The sequence below is a fragment of the Odontesthes bonariensis genome, chromosome 23 (genome assembly GCF_027942865.1).
Source record: "Odontesthes bonariensis isolate fOdoBon6 chromosome 23, fOdoBon6.hap1, whole genome shotgun sequence".
Taxonomy (NCBI): domain Eukaryota; kingdom Metazoa; phylum Chordata; class Actinopteri; order Atheriniformes; family Atherinopsidae; genus Odontesthes; species Odontesthes bonariensis.
This window is the reverse complement of record NC_134528.1, coordinates 17,701,064-17,720,073: the sequence shown is the minus strand read 5'-3', so window position 1 is coordinate 17,720,073 and position 19,010 is coordinate 17,701,064. Positions and strand designations below refer to the sequence as shown.

The 19,010-nt window shown below is 42.5% G+C and overlaps 1 protein-coding gene and 1 long non-coding RNA gene across 9 annotated transcripts; both read right to left on the bottom strand.

Moving 5' to 3' along the window:
* Positions 1-447: 447 nt before the first annotated feature.
* brsk1a (BR serine/threonine kinase 1a) lies at positions 448-13,219 on the bottom strand. Of its 8 annotated transcripts, XM_075457615.1 has the most exons (20): positions 12,886-13,219; positions 11,907-12,008; positions 11,718-11,812; positions 11,416-11,501; positions 10,333-10,473; positions 9,922-10,038; positions 9,638-9,671; positions 9,086-9,154; positions 8,814-8,960; positions 8,313-8,344; positions 8,010-8,174; positions 7,458-7,555; positions 6,689-6,842; positions 6,510-6,570; positions 4,751-5,381; positions 4,536-4,584; positions 4,309-4,432; positions 3,758-3,968; positions 3,508-3,594; positions 448-3,137 (listed from the first exon to the last, which is right to left on the bottom strand). In XM_075457615.1, exons 2-20 carry the CDS (start codon positions 11,989-11,991, stop codon positions 2,923-2,925), a joined length of 2,601 nt encoding a protein of 866 aa, XP_075313730.1. In that variant the 5' UTR covers positions 11,992-12,008; positions 12,886-13,219; the 3' UTR covers positions 448-2,922. The 8 variants fall into 8 exon arrangements, with proteins under 8 accessions (XP_075313730.1, XP_075313731.1, XP_075313729.1 ...); XM_075457616.1 differs by having other exon boundaries at positions 448-3,122; positions 3,505-3,594; positions 11,907-13,219; XM_075457614.1 differs by having other exon boundaries at positions 11,907-13,219.
* A 3,363-nt stretch (positions 13,220-16,582) lies between these two features.
* Positions 16,583-17,961, bottom strand: LOC142373450 (uncharacterized). Its single transcript, XR_012768495.1, has 3 exons — positions 17,848-17,961; positions 17,022-17,133; positions 16,583-16,772 (listed from the first exon to the last, which is right to left on the bottom strand). It is a non-coding gene; the product is annotated as an uncharacterized LOC142373450 (long non-coding RNA).
* Positions 17,962-19,010: the final 1,049 nt, after the last annotated feature.

Here is a 19,010-nt window from a genome sequence, read left to right as displayed (position 1 = left end):
GACCCGGGGACCACAGAGTCCAGGGCCGATATCACAGAAACGTAATAGCTGCAGAAAGTTCCAATCGCATCTGCGTGGTTTGTGTTTGTTACGCATCTCTTTCAGTTTGGTGTGTCTCAGTCCTCATTCAGCCCGGTGGCGGGCTTATAATAATGTTCATGCTTAAAGCCAAAATTGAACAATTCGGTTAAAAAATAATCCATTCATCGGATTTTTCTGGAACCACATTTCACCATTTTCCTGTGTGAGATGAGTTCAAGAGCATCGTAGAAAGCAACAACACAATCTGCTAAACTGAAGTAAGAATTTCATGCTCAGACCCCTGCGCACTATGCCTCTTGTTCCTTGTTTACACATAATAACTATTTACAGGTTCATATGTTTGTTCTGAAACCGGACACACCATTCTAACCCAGAGATTAAATAGACACAGATATGAATTTAGGGTTTATTATTGTAACCATAACAATAAGGTGGATCTCTCTTTATTTTGACCATCAATTCAATCATAATTGTTCTTTTTATCACAGGCAATAGCTATAATAGTGCACTTTTTATATTTAAATTATGATACAGACATTTCTTTTTTAAACACCTTATTCTACTGACCCTTATGAATAAAGAATAGTTTACAATCTTAGCCAGAGTTGGGTCAATGAAAGTGAAGGTGACGTAACAGATGAAACTGATGACAGTGAGCAATCATAAAGTGTGTGGTGAGGCAAACAACTTTGTACATTTCCCCTTGTGATGATTGCTACACAGCAGAGGTGAAGAAGCAGACAGACATGTAAGTTAGCAAGCATTCAAAGCGTGGGGGAGACATTATGCGCCTGTTAGGATTTGGCTTTGAAGTTTCGTTTTAATGTTGTCGGACTGGGTGAAATCTCTGTTCGCAGTCGGCTCAAGATCCACCTGCTTCGAGGTTATACACTCGTTCTCTAAGTCATAAATCGGCCGACTCCAGGTACAAGAGATAAGCATGATTAAACGTGACGTGGGGACGCAGGCAAACATCACTGCAGACAGAGGATGAGAGCAACTTATCGAGCGCTGCTATCAAAGCTGGTTCTTCTGAATGGAAAGAAGTGCTCAGAGAAAAAAAAAGGGCGGGGGGGGGGTGTCAGAGTGATTGATTTGTTATCGATACACTTTTGTTGGCATGAAGTTTAACTTTGTAAACAAATACATGACGTAACCCTATATTTCAGATAGATAGATGAATAAATAAATAAATAAATAAATAAATAAGATGGCAGAATGAAATCATGGAATAAAACAGTCCAAATGAACAGGCCGTTAGCAATTTGAATCTTTCTGAAAAACATCCTGCACTTTTGTTGCATATTGTGCTGTATGGAAGACTGGTGATGAACATTGACAAGTCTGATAAGGGTACTGGAGTAATACATGAATGTCCGAGTTGCTACGTCTGCTTGCAGAATGGTGCAACACTCAGTGATGAGCCTGGGTGCAGTGATGGACTACTTGGCTTGTTGGTGAACACTGGAATGAGGAGCGCAGGGTTCAGAAGCTGCCAGCTCCCCATTTTGAAGTCTTGAACTGACGCTGCAAGCCTCAGAAGTCTGGCATTGTGATAATGTCCACTGATGGATTTTTGACTTTTTTAATCATCTTTTTTTTTTTTTGTCTTTTCCTTTGATTTGTTTTGTTACAAGTCAGCATGTGAATACTATGGCAACAGGAGACAAGCTCAACAAGAACGGTGGTTTCTGTCTGATCCAAAGGCCAGGAATCCAGGTCTGATGAAGTTCATGGAACAATTCACGCATAGTGTTTGTTTGTTTTCTTCTTCTTCTTCTTTTTTTAATCACCGCATGGTGATGTTCATATATCCCCGTTCCAAGTCAAAAACATTTCTTCAGAGCAACGAGGGTCCAATGCTAAATCTGAGTTGCATTGCTTCGTATCGTCTCTGAGTAAGAAGGAAATTCCAAATAATCATTGAACATTTAACTTTAAACGAATGACCGTTCCACACGCAACCGATCAGCGTTTCCTCTCAAGCCCCAAGGAGTGCTGTAGTTGATCGCGATCGCTGCACTACTGACACCCTCAAAACGAACGTGTAAACAGAAATAAAAACAAAATAAAAAAATATTCTTTTTTTTTTCACATTCACTTACTTAGCTTACTTTGTTGGTTTTTTCTCGACCTTGAGGAAAGCCGTCGCTGTGATCCCCAGGATGCAGTTTCTCTTGAGAAAAACAGGACCTTTTGTTTTTCTCGCTCACATGGTAGAAGGTTGAAAAAACTCGTTAGGGTTCTTCTGGTGAGACGCATTTAAATATATATATATATATATATATATATATATATATTTTTATTTTTTTAAGTATGGACTAGGATCTGTATGTTTCTTGATAGTGATACGAGCACATGGGATAATTCAAAGAGTAATGTAGAGAACCACCACAAGACTGCTGCTTCTTTTTGGTGCCAGATACTGTATTGCAACGATATGGTAAACTAGCCTAACTGGTTGTGTCAGCACCCTTTAGCAGGCTGATTTGCTAACTGGCATGCACATTAGCACTTCAAAATTCCTATGTTGATTTGTGAAGCTGTGTCTATGATGGACGGATACCAAACTGCTCATTCACATACTACTTTTTGTTGTTCCCCATTAAAGGGTGGTTCCTTAACACTTCTTTCTCATTTTAGGGAAGGAATCCGGGTGATCCAGAAGATCGAGACCATGTCAAGTTGGCAAAAAAAAAAAAAAAAAAATACATGATGGGAGGGAAAGGCTCGATCCTCGCTATGGACAAGCACCTTCAATAATTTACTCAAGGGAGAATAGGAGAAGCTCGTGGCTTGCAGGGATACTCGGAGATACAGTTGTACTGTTTATTTTCTGGTGTTGTTCGGGCATCCTGCAGCGTGGTCTCACTCTCTATCCTACGGTTGGGATTGGGTTCCATTAGAGGACAGCAGTCGGGTTCTCTCTTTTGCCGAGCCTCTGCGCTGCAGAACTCCTCCGCTGCCTCCTATGCCGCCGCCATCCGCTCGGTCTCCCCACTCGCACCTGTCGCCCCCACCCTCAGAGCGCCTCGAGTTTTGGCGGGTGGGGGTCCCATGGGGCCGGCCGTTCTTCTCATCTGGGAAGGGATCAGGAGCAGGACAGGAAAGTCACTCTAAGTGTATACGTATCGTATGTATTGTGTTTTGTCTTTCTGTCTTGGGCACTGTTGCCTGAGACACAGCAAGGTTTGTTCGAGTCTAAATCTGCTTTCGGAACAATTCGGCAGGTATCAACTGAGATTATTCTGATCCCACACAAGCCTCGGAGAAACTAAAAACGTATTAGATGCAGGTAGATTCACTCAAGGCAACTCCCAAAATAAAAGACACCAAACACCTACATTTGTCCCAATCAAATACGACAAAGTTTTAAGTTTTTGTATGTTCCTCAATGGATCGAGTCGAAGGTGAAATGTGTTTTACGCCAATGTGTGGATAAGTGTGTGTAAGCAGTCTTACCAGATAGGACTTGCACCAGTGGCTGATCATGGGAGCTGAGAAGCTGAGCTTGAATCGTTTCCACCACTCGTCTGAACCTGCGACTCGGGCCTGAGAACGCACCAAGGCAGGCACACATGTAACTTAGCTGAGGTGTCGTTCGAAAAAAATGCTCAGATAAGTGATTCAAACGGTCACACGGTCATACTAAAATTAAGTGTAGCATGTAAAATTCTTTTCACAATTCAGATGGTTTTTACTCTGCTGCACTTACCTGATATGAGGGTGAACGTCACGCTGTAGATTCCTGTCTCCCTCCTGCCTTCCCGCTCGGTCCTCTCCCTGTCCCTCTCCCTCTCGCCCTCGGAAAAGGCAATGTCCACTTGGAACTTGACAGGTTTCTGGAAGACGGAGGGACCGCCGGAGGATTTGTACTCGGCCCGGAAGCTGGTCTGGGAGAGGACGCTGTGGCTGAGAGACGGGATCTGTGTGGTGGGGAGATAGAGAAGAAGCAGAGAGACCGACAGACTTACGAGGCGGGAGAGGTGCGGGGGGCCAACGTGAGTATAGGGAGACAAAGGGTGAGGGTGAGGAGAGGAGAGAGAAAGAGTGAGCCATTGGTGAAAGCAAAAGTGATTTGTCTACGTGCCACGAGTGAGTAAGATTAAATTAAAAAACAAACAAAGAGAAAAGTGAAATAATGAAAGAAATGAGGTGCACAGCATGAGCGTGCGAGTGGACTCCTTTCCCCGAGAGCCATGCTTTGTGCAAAAAACAAGAATTCCGACTGTGAGACACGAAAGACAGACAACGTCAGATACTCACTGACAAGAAAGCGTGGACAATGTCAGCTTTGACAGAACTTAGAGGTTTGTCTCTGATCACCACAAAGATCTGCTCCTCTTTCTCTAAGCCGATGAAATTCCCAAACCACGACTTCTTCGCCAGCCTTGGAGCCAGACGAAATTAAAAGGGAAGTAACAATGTGAGAAAACACAGAGCACAAACACACAGCTTAATAACACCTTAACAATGATCAGGAAAGGACTTACTCAGGGCTGGACTCTGGTGTTAGACTGGACATGTCTTCTGATGTCGGAACTGGAAGAAACAAATTGAAAGTATTGAAAATCAAAAATAGTCTGGGAGACAAAGGCAAAATAAACTGGGAAAGTGAGGTGAAAAACAAAATCATTGGTTAACTGTGACCTACCTAAGTTGTTCCACACCCGTGTGTCAAAACCAAACCAGAACATACGGAACCCACCTTGTAATTTACGGCGATGGAATCGAGGTGAGCCCAGCAGGTTGTTCTTGAAAGAATTGAGGCGAGTCCTCCAGTGGGCGGAGCTGCTGGCCGCCATGCCACTACCCCCCCCTGGGCTGGAGGGCGGGGTCAGTGACAGCGAGCCCACCCCTCCCCCTCCCTCCGCCCGCGAGGAGGACGAGGACGAGGAAGAGGAAGGTGGGGTAGAGGAAGGGTGGTGAGGGTGGTGGACGGGAGTGCCCAAGGGTGTGGGCAACGGAGAACCCTGGGGGGTGACCTGCGGCACAGAGTGGGCAGAGTTTGGGTAGAAGCTCTTAGTCACTGACTTCAGGACAGAGGAGGAAGGGAAGAAGAAACGGGGTATGGGTGACAGTAGTGGGGAAGGGGAGGGCGAGCGGGAGGATGGGTTGTGTAGAGGCAAGGATTTGATGGGCTGCAGATGGGGTCGGTCGATGGGTCCCTTGGTGGGCAAGGTCTGGGTCTTTGGGTTTGGGGGAGCTTTGGGCTTGTCGTGAGCCCGTGCTGAGCGAGGAGTCGTGGCGTTTCCCTGTTTGGACTCCTTTGTGAGGGGGGAAGCGGTGGCAGAAGTGACATCTGATTGGCTGAAAGTGAAGACTGGGCTCTGATAGGACTGGGGAGGTGGGTTTGTGGGGTGGGGTGGGGGTGAGAGAGATGGTAAACAAGAAAGAGAAGGGATGGAAAATGGAGAAAGAATGGAAATGAATATCATGCTTAATGACAGAAGAGTGCACCTTGTGAATAGTGAAAGTACCAAATGCAATTCTACCAGTGCTGATCATGAAAGCTTTCATTTTGGGATTTTTGGTGTTTCGTAAGTGCTCTTTGCACGTGAAGGTTAAATGGCAGTTGTGGCAATGGCAGGGTTAAGAATGCAGAGACTCAGGGCAGTGGCAGAGAAGGTGTTACTAAAGAGCAAGTGCTGCAAATGTAATGTAAATGTAAAGCTTTTTGTTCTAATACGGTTCTGAGTGTTTACAAAGCAAACCGTCCCACCAATCATCTAATTCAACAATTCCGTTCTCTAAACAATTGCCTATAACAGGATAATTGTTCATGCATGACAAGTGACATGGAGACAGAAGAAAATGCAAACCTCCCATTGAATATGTGGAACTGGTGTTCTGATGATGTGTAACAATGACTGAGGACATTAATGTGTGGATAATTTAGGGGGTTGTAAAGAGTAGTGAAATTTTTTTTGTCAGGAGGGGCAAGATCAGCAGTCATCAGTATTTTACAATAGAATTAGTGAAGCAATGAACTGAAAAGATAAATATGGGATAGTGAAATAGTATACTATGTTTTTTCATGCTGAAAATTTGTATCTATACTAAAAGTGAAATATAATGGAACCATGAAGCACCATATGCTAATTTAGGAATAATGTTCTGAAACATGTACGGATAGAAAAGATAAAAAAAATACTGAATTAGTGTCACATCTATCTCAATGTTAACATATCAAAATCCCAACCCACATTGGTTTTAGGTCCTGAAACTAAAGGGTTTAAGTTTAAATACGATGCACACTTTAAACCTAAAGGGGAAAAAAAAAAAAAAACACTCCGACACTGATAATTGGGAATCACTGCAGGAAACAAATGAACAAATTCAATTAAAAGTAATATATATGTGTATTGCTGACAGTTCCGTGGTTTATAATGTAAGTTTATGTCATGCGCAAAGACAGTGCTGCAACAGTGTGTATAGTTGTTAAAAGCTGGATGTCAAACCCTTACCCTGGGACTGCTGAGAGGGCTGGAGGAGAGCCCACTCGATGCTCCACTGACTGAGCGAGACCTGACAAGAGACACAAAAGTTTCGTCTCACCAACAAGATAGTGTTCAAAACAGAATCCTTGCATTCGTGGCAGAGTTCATGTACAGCATAGTGAAAGTCTGAGAATGATTGACTGCACCTCTGGCTGTGGGCAGCTGTGTCCAGAGCCCTGCGAGGTGGGGTAGGAGACCCCTGCTCGGTAACGCTCAGCACTTCCAGGCTTTTCCTCTCAGGACGGCAGCGGCCGTGGCGCGTCAGCATAGGAGAGTCAACACGCTTTCGAGGAGGGTCTGCTGAGGAGCACCACCATAAACGCAATTTAAAGACGATACTAAATCTACCTCGTTTGACACACTGTGCTATACTGTTTCAAGGACTGCTCCCAACAAGGTGTCAGCAGTATTGCTCAAACATTTCTCAAAATGAAACAACACATTTTTAATCATTGTAACTGCTCCTCGTTATCAATAATAGTGGCGCGCACAGTTGACACGACGACAGCAGCTTCTCCACAGGCCTTTCACTCACTCCACCATCTGTGAATGTGATAACCTTAGCTTCAAAAGCACAGGCAGAATGGCTCCCAGCTTAGCTAGTTCTCTACACCTCTCGGACGTCTAGTACCCTCGTAATTGGCAATAATGTCTCAATATAATAATAATTTAATATAAAATTCTACTTTGTGGATAGATTGGCCAACAAAGCCAAATCTAACTGGATGACAAACAGGCACAAATCTCTGTCTACCTGTCTTGTGATCTGTGCAAATGATGTAATGTCATTGTTTATTCTGTTTAGAGTACAATTAAAAAGTAACCTCAAATACGCTGGTGAAGAAGACAGTGACAGAGACTGAGAAAAGTAGCTTCTTCCTTTGAATGGCTCCCTCGTGCCCCGTAAAGACTGACCTATGTCATTGCGTGGAGGTAAGTCCTCGTCTTCATAGCTGGGGTAGCGCTCCTTCCTGTCCAGCAGTAGGTAATAGATCATCTTCTCCTGGTTTTCTCTGTGACAGACAAGAGAGGATGAAAGCAACTCATTGGAGAAGCTAAAAAACAGAAATATATCTATAAGGGAAGAATACGTGATCAAGGTAAGGAAACCCTTCACTTGAAAAAACCGCAAGTCGTTCCAGGCGAATGTACCACAGAGTATTTAGTTTGTGATGGCACGAACTTTTGTGGATCTTATGTCAGACGGTCATTACAGAACAGGTACTGCCGTGGATTCGAGCCTTCGCTATTCTCGTTTTTCCGTGGCTGGATCTTCGAAAGATAAGAAACTATCTACTTTTTTTTTTTCTTTTTTTCACAAAGACCACATCCAACGGCTTCACTATTTTAGGTACGTTATCAATGTTAATTGCGTTGCTGTTGCTGTATGTTTAATCCAGAAGTGAAATTTTTTTCACTGCAAAATCAAATGAGAGATAATCGGAGATAAAAAAAAAACAAACTCACTCTTCACATTGCAAATCCCGTGTTAGCTTGACTCGGTCTCTGAAACATCCGAGCGAGTGCATGCTGTCCAACACATCTGGGTCCAGCTCAGTTAGGGACAAGATTCGCCTCACACACACTCGCCTGGGAGGAGGCTGCTCGGGACACGGCTCATTACGGCCGCCCCTGTGACCCACACACACACACACAGATAACACACAACCAAACATACAGGAGCAAAACAGTTGTAATGTATGAGATTAAATGTGATGCAGCATCCCTTTAACAGTCAAGTACGGTACAAAAAAATACATGTATACTCACAGATACCAGGGATGTTTCTGGATGGCCTCTAGCTGTAAGGGGTGACAGGGCAGATGGGGCCATTAGTTCCTGAAGTCTGTGCCAGATGGTCACAGAGCTTTGCCGTGCAAACAGCTCTTTTTTCTTTTTCTTTTACAGATATCAAAAGACAATTTCCAACGCTTAACTGCTTGTCAGAATTACAGAGAAAATACCTCATCTCAAAGGTTTTTCAATTATAATTGTAATTATCAAATATGTCCTTTACACCTGGCACTGAAATGCATTCTTCTGACTGAACTTTAATGCAACGAAAAAAAACTAAGTTCCTGTGTGAAAAACCTAAAACGCAGCTCTAATGGAATCCCCTGTGAAAATGCAATTGTTGGAATGAAAAATCTAGAGAGCAGATCCAGCAACAAAGACAAACAGGCAACGAAGCAACAAAAGAATTCCTAAAACTATCAACAGCTGCCAATAAAGCTGCGCTGTTTGATTGCAGCATGCTGATTAGTCATGTACCGTGAGTCTTTTCTCGGGGTTGACCTCAATCATGCCTTTGAGCAGAGACTGGCAGTCTGGAGGGATGAAGTGGGGCATGTGGAACATCCCGCTCTTCACCTTTTCCAGAAGCTGCCGTAAATTGTCATGGTCAAACGGCAGGGCGCCCTGTGGGGGAGAGGGGGGAAGGAGGGAGGAGAGAAAAGCAGATACGATAGAATCACATGGCCAAACATGGGGGGAGTAAGTGCAAAGAGATGAAACTGTGCAGCGAAAACGAGTGGAAGACTGACCACCAACAGGGCAAACAGGATGACCCCACAGCTCCACACATCTGCTCTCCGTCCATCATATTTCTCCCCCTATCAAAGAGAGAGTGCACATAAATCCTTTCACCAATATGAAAATAAAAACGGTTCCAAATAATTGCCAACATTCACAGAGATTGCTTAAACTGATTTAAGGATTATACAAGATTATACACTGACTGTGTTGCTTTCAAAAGAAAACCCTGTAATCCGTTTTAATTCCTGCACTTAGTCAATCTCAGTCCGCTGCGCTGTGAAACCAACATGTCACTCACAGAGCTGCATAATCTTCTGAGCTGAGTGCCATTAAGATTCTCTCTGACAAGAGATGGGCCTCACAAATAAAACACGAGTGACCAAATTTATATTCCTTTGAGAGTTCTTACGTTTAACTATAATGATTTCTCAGATCATTAGTGTCGTCGGTCGGTGTTCGGCTCATGCAGCTGTCTGTATTTGCCACAGAATTAATAATTCATCGACAACATTTGCTCATTTTCATTACAGGTGAGGGCCGCGGAAGAGCGGGTCACTTACCCGAATAACTTCAGGGCAGGCGTAGTGTGGTGATCTGAAACGAGAGCGGAACATGTTGCAGGAAGAATAAAACACACTTGGAAATATCAAGGCTTTGGCAGGAGTGGTAGAGACAGAAAATCTAAAGAACTATAAAAAAGTTACACCTGTGTGTTCCATGCATTCTGTTCTATGTTTCAATCTGCATTAGAAATGACTGAATATTTATATATGTATATATATATATATACACATTCTGAAGTGTGAAAACACAATTTAGGAACACACACAGAGCTGATACTCACCCACAGCTGGTCTCTAACAGACTGTCCCCCACCTGTAAGGAGGCCATCCCAAAGTCGGCGATACGAATGTTGTTCTTTTCATCCAGGAGCAAGTTCTCCGGCTTCAGGTCTCTGTGACTGCACAAATAAGAAAGACGCTACTACCGGTAGTCTTGGCGGTGCAGAATATAGCATTTTCGCTCACGTGTTACTGCTTTGAAAAGGTGTCTTTAATAATAGCTCAGTCTACAAGATCACAATTTTTTTTTTTCATTCATTTATTATGCCAAACTGTCGCTGATTCTTTATTATTTAAATAAGAGGGCTCAAAATAGCTTAGTAAGCGAGCGGAGGAACCCATATAATCATCCTCCATATGACCAAGACCCCATCGGAGGAACACTGATCTGCGCAAAAAAACTCCAAACAAACCAGATGGAATGACTGTGGCAGAAATCCAAAGCAGAGATGATCTGCCTGAAGAACTTTCTGGCCTCTTTGGGAGTTAGCCGGCCCTTCTTCACCAGGTAGTCGAAGAGCTCGCCCCCTGACACGTGCTCCAACACCAGGTACCTGTTAGCAAACAAGGGCAACCATGTAACCTGAAACTTTCATCCCTAAAAGACAGGATGTGGAAATGGGAATTTAATCTAACCGAGGCCTATCATTGTAATTACGTTACAGACTTATTGTGCAATGAGGTGGAGATGACCGTTATCGTTTTTGCCGACCTCAGTATTGTGGACGGCGTTTTCATTTACGTGAAAATAGAACAAACATTTTAGCCACTACGATGCCACACTAAGGTTTCTTTAGCACTTTTTTTTTCAAACGTTTTATGAATAAATAGAAAACGATACGCTCAGACACCTTCATCTGTCATTTCTGATTGTTTTACCTGCATCCATTAATCTCCTATGTGTCAGGATTTGCCCAGCTTTTATTTAGCTGGGATATTTTCAATGTCTTTCACCAATCCGGTCGCAATTTTTGAATAGTCTTGCTGGGCTTTCCCAACATCAGATTTTCCCTACACAATTATAGGGGCCAAAAGCGTTCACAATAATGATATCATTGCAATTTCCATAGAAAACTACATTGTCGCCAGACAAATTCACCTTGCAATGCAATGACCCTACCTCTTACACTTTACTTACATTATTTTAGCCCTATAAAATGTAACCAGTAGCACTAGATGGTCTTCAGATGACTTATAATTTTCTGTAGTGGGGGCATTCTAAACCAAGACACTTGTAAAGTGGTCATCACCAATTTGATTATGATGTTTGATCCTAGGACCTTAACGTGAACCTTACTCACTTTCAGCCAACCAGCTGCTACATTTGTTTTTGTTTAACAGTAATAAGGGAAATAAGGGGAAATGAGAGTTAGAGTATAGACAGCCAATTTAGCACCCTTCATTATGTGATATCTATACCCCTGTCACTCCAAAGATCAGTATTCAGCCAGAAAGCATGGGAGAGACAGACTCTTCTGAATGCAGAGGGAACTCACAGGTATTTGTTATTCTCGTAAACATCATGCAGCTTCAACACATGCGGATGCTCAATCAGTTTCAGAATGGCAATCTCCCTCTCAACCTAGTAACACAGAAGAGGGGGATATAAAGACAAAGACGAAGATGTGAAAGCAGCACACATAAACAAGTCAGTGACAATACAGAAGCATCCCAGAGAATAAATAACTAACAGATGATAATGGAACAGCTTGTTTATAGCTTCACACTTGAAGCCATTTTCAAATTTAGCAGTCTTATTATCACTGTAAGCAACAACGTAAAAGGCGTCAAACCGTACTTTCATCAGGACTGACTCGGACAGCTTCTCTCGGTTGACTATTTTGATGGCTACCTTCTGACCCGTAATACAATGGACCCCCAGTTTGACCAGTCCTGGCAGAAAAAAGGAAAAGAACAACAGACAGGTGCACGGAAGATCTGACATTGTTCTATATGAAAACTGGAAACAGGTCAAACATGTACTCACCTGTCTGTCCCTTCCCCAGAGTCTTCTCCAGTCGATAGGGCCCAACATATTGAGCTGACTGACTCAGAGACAGTTCCTTACTCATACTGCTCTTACTGGAGGCTAATACACAATTATAACGGATACTGCACTGTGATTATTGCAATTACGGTGATATTGTACAGCTTACACAGAGGTTGTGGTGGGATACAAGATGACAATCAACTTAGAGGGGCAACCTTTTTTGTTCTAACATAGCCACTTAATTACATTTAACATGTTAAAAACGCCCAAAGGCAAACCTTTACAACACATTGATGATAAAAAATGAAGCATGTTCATCTGAACGGAGTAAAATATTTTCGTGTCCTGAACCACTGTATAAAGGACATAAATATTTGACGAAAGAGCTTGCTATTGACACATCACAGCAGAGAAACTGAGATGACAGTAAGTAGCAAGGCTGTTTTCTGCGCTAAATACTGACCACTACCCCAAAGATAAACATGACAAGGTACTGTGGGCAAAGTAATGACTTTTACTGATATACATTAGCTCATTTCTATGACTTGCACCTTGTCACTTCTATGACGTTAACTCTATGTAACGGTTAATAAGAAAACGTAATAGTCTTTCAACAACCAGGTTTTCAAACAAGCTGGAAAGATTTATGCCGTTTGCTGTTTGAGAATACCAACAAGACGTCCAGTGCACAAAGTAGACGTTTGCGATGAAAATGACATCAATGTTATTCTCACTGTCAGGCCTGTTTCACAGGTGCAACAACATGCTATTTTAGCCTCGCCGCCGCTCTCCCACACAGCAGCGAGGCTAGCTTTAGCCTCAACGCCTAGACCAACGGCCGTCGCGCGCGCGCCGCCTGTCAAAAAAACCGACACCGCCTGAAGTTTCTAGGCATCGCCAAATGGTCACATTTATCAGACGGCCGCCACATTCTCACAATATTTCGAGATGAAACAGATATTCCTAGCCAAACTACCATTTTTTTTCAACGTAGCGTAGTCCTAAGTCCTCCCCCTCCCAGCTTCCACTCGCCTCTGCCTCCCTACATCACTGCAAGTAGCGGATCACAGCATCTTCGCCTCTCTCCTTTGGCGTGTCCTCCTCCTCCAGCGGATACAAAGGTGAAAACACACAAATCAGCCCGCACGACTATCAGCTCCCGTATCCCCCTCCTCACTTCTGATTATAGTTCACGCAAGGCAAAGGCCCCTTGTATGATACTCCGTTTTCTTGCCGTAAATCGATATTTTCTCTCCCCTCTTCCTTCCTTCGCCCCACTCGCATCAGCATCCGGGTCTCACTCCCTCTCCATCCTCTCTCCGCTAGCCTCCTCTCCCCCGCCCTCCACTTTCCTCCTCCCGATCATCTTGCACAGAATACGCTTATCTCTGCATTCACCTCACCACCGGCCACACCGTGGACCCCGTGAGCCGCAGCGGACACCTCCCTCTCTGGTGCTCTGAAAGAGAGATGTAAACATCGCCGGAGGCTCCGGCTGGGACTGCTGGTGCAGGGGATGCCTTCAGTAACTGGGCAGGCCTGCAGTATTTTGGATTTGCATTAAGGGACAGATAACTTTGATATTTAATCAGTTCTATATGTCTTCTTGTACGTTTTAACATCTAATGTTAAAGGGCAAATATGCTTTTATTTCAAATGTAAATTATATATTCTAAATACTACTATTTCTACTACGATGCTCGGGATTTATATTTGGTCAAAATAACCTCGCTGGCACTCACCTCTGAAGTTTTTGAGTTACCTGCATTGATAATCATAAAATAAAAAATAAAAAAAAGATGATTACTTGGAAAATCAGGATGTAGGCAAATAAGAATGTAATCAAGTAATCCTTTTGTCAAATCAATTTTTTTTCTCAAATAATCCAGGCTGATTGCAGTCTCTTATCTCTGTGGTAATTTTAGCATATTTTTTACTTGTTGGCTTACTGCCCCATTCTGCTGATATATTTAGGCATCTGGCATCAAATTTGAGATGTTGCACTGAGAATTTAACTGGACGAAAGTAACTACATTTACTCTGATGCTGGAGTGCTCTGCATCAATGCTGCCATGCCTGTTTAAATTTCTGAAGATATATATTAAAATCTTGCTCAATAGTTTTTATTCGCTCAGTTCATTTTCAGAAAATTCATTTAAGAAATTAATAAACAAAAAACACATTATTCTTGTTATATACTCAGAGGTGTACATAGACAGACATAACATAATGACTAGAACAAAATAGTACCTTTCCTTGAAGTAGATTATTTTCACATTGTGGTATGACTACCTTTACTCATGGATCTAACTACTTCTATCCCAAGAGGCATCCCTTGAGTTGGCTACTTTTTATGCTTGAATGATTCATGCCATAAACGCGAATCAATTATTTTGAAAAAGCCTCAAAAGATGCCACCAAGCGCTCTGTTAAGAAAATTCTCCCAATGAGGCTCAGAGTCGCTGGAGTCAGTTAACAGAAAGTTTAATCTTGCAGCAAGGAGACAAGTCTGCTAGAAAATGATACTTCTGCTATTTATGCTTTCTACTGCAAAATCATTAGCCACACATGGTCGTGAGACATTCCTGTACTTCCCTCCTTTCTCTATCTTTGTTAGATGAGTACAATGTAGTTAATATCGTATTGTCATGTAACACTTCTTCGTTCACAGAAGATAGAGCTAGCAAAAACAGGAGGCCAAGGTTAAACTAACAAGATAGGAGGAGGCCTTCCCCAGCACACCTTAATCTTCCAACAACTGAAAAAAAAAGATTCTTGCACACAGTTCTTCTTTTCTTATCGTATAACCTCATGATATTTTTCTAACACGCTCACAAAAATGTCAAGAGAACATAAAGCGAAATGGTGGAAACCAAAGCTGTGAACTGTGGTATCTCAGCCCCTGCTGCCCGGGTGCTCTCGGCCAGTTTTAGGCTGTACCACAACAGCTCGAAAACGAGCCAAAAGCACATAGATTTAAGCTTCACAAACTTCTCCAGTGTTGCTCTGAACCACATTCCTCTGAAAATGCTCTGGTGCACTGACTGGACTGAAAATGATTTTAAAAAGAACAAAAAAAAACAGCAAATGAAAATGAGACTTGGATGCAAAATATGAGGAAAACGGGGCTCGATCGGGACTTTTTCACTTTTTCAAATGCACTGGCTTCTTTCAGCCATGAGCAGCTACTTTCAGATTCCTTTAAGATTAAAAAAATTCATGACAGTCCATGTGACGAATACGTGCTGCAGTGCAAAAAGCACATGAGGTAGTAACATACATGCATGTAGGCATTGCTTTTTACTTGGTTTCAGGGTCTTTGTATTGTGCAAGATGACTCCTGTCACACTTGCCAAGGTTTATAGGAACAGTGCTGGTAACACATTTATTTGTCAAGTCAAAATGTCTGTTGTAAAAAACCAACGAAATGACTTGAATGCATTATCCTACTGATCCCTTTCAGCCTAAATGTTTTATTCACCATCCGTATAAGTTGCCCACTCTGTTGGCCTCACCGTGCCAGATGACGGATGAACACATCGCAATGGAAAAATCCAATCTTAGTGTCAAAGTCGCAGGCTTTGCTCTGTTGTCCTAAATGTCACTGACCTAAAATGCAAATTTGAAAGAAGCCTTTACATGTCGTGCAGAGCCACCCAACTCTTTAAAGAAGGGTCACGGCACATGCCTGATGGTCCACAAACAGAGAAGAGCCGGCCGGTGGTTCAAACAAATCCCACAGAGATGACATTTGTACAACAAAAGCGAAAGTAGGGCGTTTTTACTGTATCATCCGTGAAGTGCAATGGAAAATCTCTAAAATCTCAATTGGAAATGTTGTGCGGGGGTGGATAATTCCCCAAAGCTCATCTTCATCTGCGCCTAGCTGGTTGATTTTTCACTCAGCCACACAGGGGGTGTGCCTCTAACCACTGTGGAGAAATAGAACAGAAAATGTATTCTCATCCTACCTATTTCTGTTTGTGGGTTTAAGAGATTTAAATTTTAAAAAAACAAAAACAAGTATGGTGGGTTTCAGTGGGGCTGGGAATGATGGGCCCTACAAGAGACACTGCATCAAAGACTAAGGAAGAGGCTAATGAAAATCTTGCTTTTGTGCTCTTTTAAGAAGGAAACCTATAGGGAACAAGTAAGAGAAAATGCATCAGTCTTCAGGTGACAGGTGTAGAAGACAAAAGGACATTTGCCTTTTTCAACGACCTGCAAGAACACCCTTCTCTGGGCCCATCCTGATCCTAGAGCTCCCCGGTAATCATCTCCCTCTCCTTCTCCTTCGTCTCCTTCGTCTCCTTCTTCCTCTTTCTTTGTTTTAAGGTCCTCTGCCAAGTTTAATCTTTACATTCCTACGATTCCAATATGTTCACTGCAGAAGCTCAGACTGTAAAAGGTAATGTTAGACTTCTTTGTGCAGGCTTTAATGTGAGGATTAAGCTGAGATTAACAAGTTCTTTTTAATTCTATTCAAGGTAACTATTAACCTTAACTACGACATGTAGAAACCTCTGCTCAGCCGGTGGAGAGGTTCCAACCAACAACGAGCATGCAAAGCACAGCAAAAAAAAGAGAACGCTCCATAATAGCATCAGTGATCACCAAAGAAGAATATAAATTTGTGGCCAGTGGGCAAGCTTTATATTTGTAGTTTTGTTCGTTTATTGCATGTAAAATGACATGGATCAGTGTTATATTACTACACACAACTGCAACACTAACAGTGATATACAACATACACACAAAAGCATAGGCATGGTATCAGAAGTGCAGTATCACCAAAACCTCTTCAGTTTTCAGGTGGCTCAGCCCAGTGCAATGAGAGATGACAGGGACGGGAAATAAAGGACTCTGAGTTGGAGAATAATAAAAAGAAAAAGATGGAAAATGTTACCTGGCAGCCATTACTGGGGAAGAACATTTTAAATTCAAATAATCTGATTAAATATAGATTAAAACAAAGTTTAAACAAAAAAAAAAGGAGTGCAAAGATGTTTAGGATGTGGCTTGGCATTGTCTTGCTGAAATAAGCAAGGCCATCTCTGAAAAATATGTAAAACAATCAGCGCTGATGGTTTGTAGTCCTTAGTGCAAACTTACATTTTCAAACTTGTGTTTCATTGTATATTATGATCCCTCAGACAGAGTTTTTAAACAGGCCTGCAATGCATCCATCAGATCTTTGCAGCCCTCTGGTCCCTTCGCTTTGACACTGAAACACAAGGTCAGATTTTGAGAAATACTCTTTCCAGGATCCTCTCTCTCAAACGTGCAAGGTTTTGGTTCAACTTATGCAAACTCCAAAACCACATAAATAAAGAGACATGAAACCGTGGACACATAGGAAATCCCTCAATAGATCCTACACGAGTATCGAGGGATTATTTCAGCCTGATAAGAATGTGTTTCAGCTCAAACCATGGCAGCTTTTATCTGCAGCTGGTGAAGTATGAGAGTATGAGTGAGTAATCTGCGCAGCAGCTCTGCTGACATTAATCAGTACTGCACGTGGACATTCACCAAATATCTGTGGCTTCTTGAATGTATGTAACACGAACCAACAGTTCGGCATGTACCGGCCGTCGTGTGGAGCTCCTATTTTAAACCTCAGTTCTATTTATGTTTCCCAAGATATTTATGTTACTGTAAGGTTCCTGGACTGTGAATGCCATGTGCACATGATGCAAAGTGGATTTACTGAAAGCCGCTAACAAGTTCCCAACCCTAACTCCTCTTAGTTAATGATCTCCCCAAAGGTGAGCACCCATGACAATTTCACATGAGAACAAAGTGGAGAGTATTTAACATCGTTTATGACACCAGTGAGAATAAAGGAGTCTTTTTTCTGTTATCACACTGACTGTCTGTATAATTGCTCGAACAATTCCATCACCTGTAATTGTACATCCTTCCTCTCAGAACTCACCAATTGTCGACGTCCTCCTTGATGACCTGGCATGGTGCTGGCACGGCTTCGTCAGAGTCTGGCATTTTGACAGAAGAGAGCTGGAGGTGAGCTGCTGTAAGAGCTGCAGTCAAGTGTGACTACAGATGGAGATGGAGGGGAATGTAGTCAGGGAGGGGAGGGAGGGAGGGAGGGAGTGGAGCAGGAATGAGAGTGACCACGCATGATGAGCCTGAGACTGGGAGAAGTCAAGAAAGCAACCAAAAAGTAACCGTTTTTTCAAGCGACTGGCATTATATGGATACACTTATAATTCATTCCAATTATTCCAAAATGGCTCCAATTGGATTACAGATAATTGGATTACAATTAAATGGATGAGAATTTCATTTAATTGAACCGGTCTGTTCTCGGATTAAAGTGCCTTTAGACGACACATGCTGTGAGTCGTCACTATGCAAGTTGAACTGAAGTGAGCGAAGCTACTGTGATGTCAAAAATTTCAATTCAAAATTTCGACTTTAATGAGCAACTTCAAGTGATTTCTGCGTCGCCCGCTCTGCTTTCATTTACCCCAATTATGCACATCAACCAATAGCATCTTAGTGTACTTAAAATCCCTTAATTCCTGTCTTTTGTTTTATTGTTCTACTAATGAGTATGCACATAGCAGACCTTTTGAGTCAACAATTAAGCATTACAAAGGTCTCCTAAAGCGTCTTAAATGCTCACTGCAGGGGAGCAGGCAGAGGGCTTTTCCTGTGCTCCTGACTTTGTTTTAAACTGTTTTGTTGGCTTAAGGGGCTGAGCTGAGATTTGCGGTATTTGTTTAACCAATTCAAGGGAGAGAAAAAAGAAAAGGGGGAAAAAATATTAGCACTGAGCAACGCTGTAGAAGGAATGCGACCAGTATTCTGTAAATAATACAGAATTTTGAGGCATGAGGCTAGAAACAAAAGAAGCTGTGGGCAGCAGCCATGTAGTTAATCCCTGCAGGGAGCTCATTTTTTCCCCCCTTATTTTTAACTCATCATGGCCTGATTTACACTCAGATCAGGACACAATAAGAACTTCCTCATTTTGAGCTAAACCAAACACAGTTTTTTTGCTTTGAATTTCATACCTGACACGCACAAACGTTTACGCAGAGCAGCAGCTGGGTCATTGGTTGTGCCTTTTTTTTT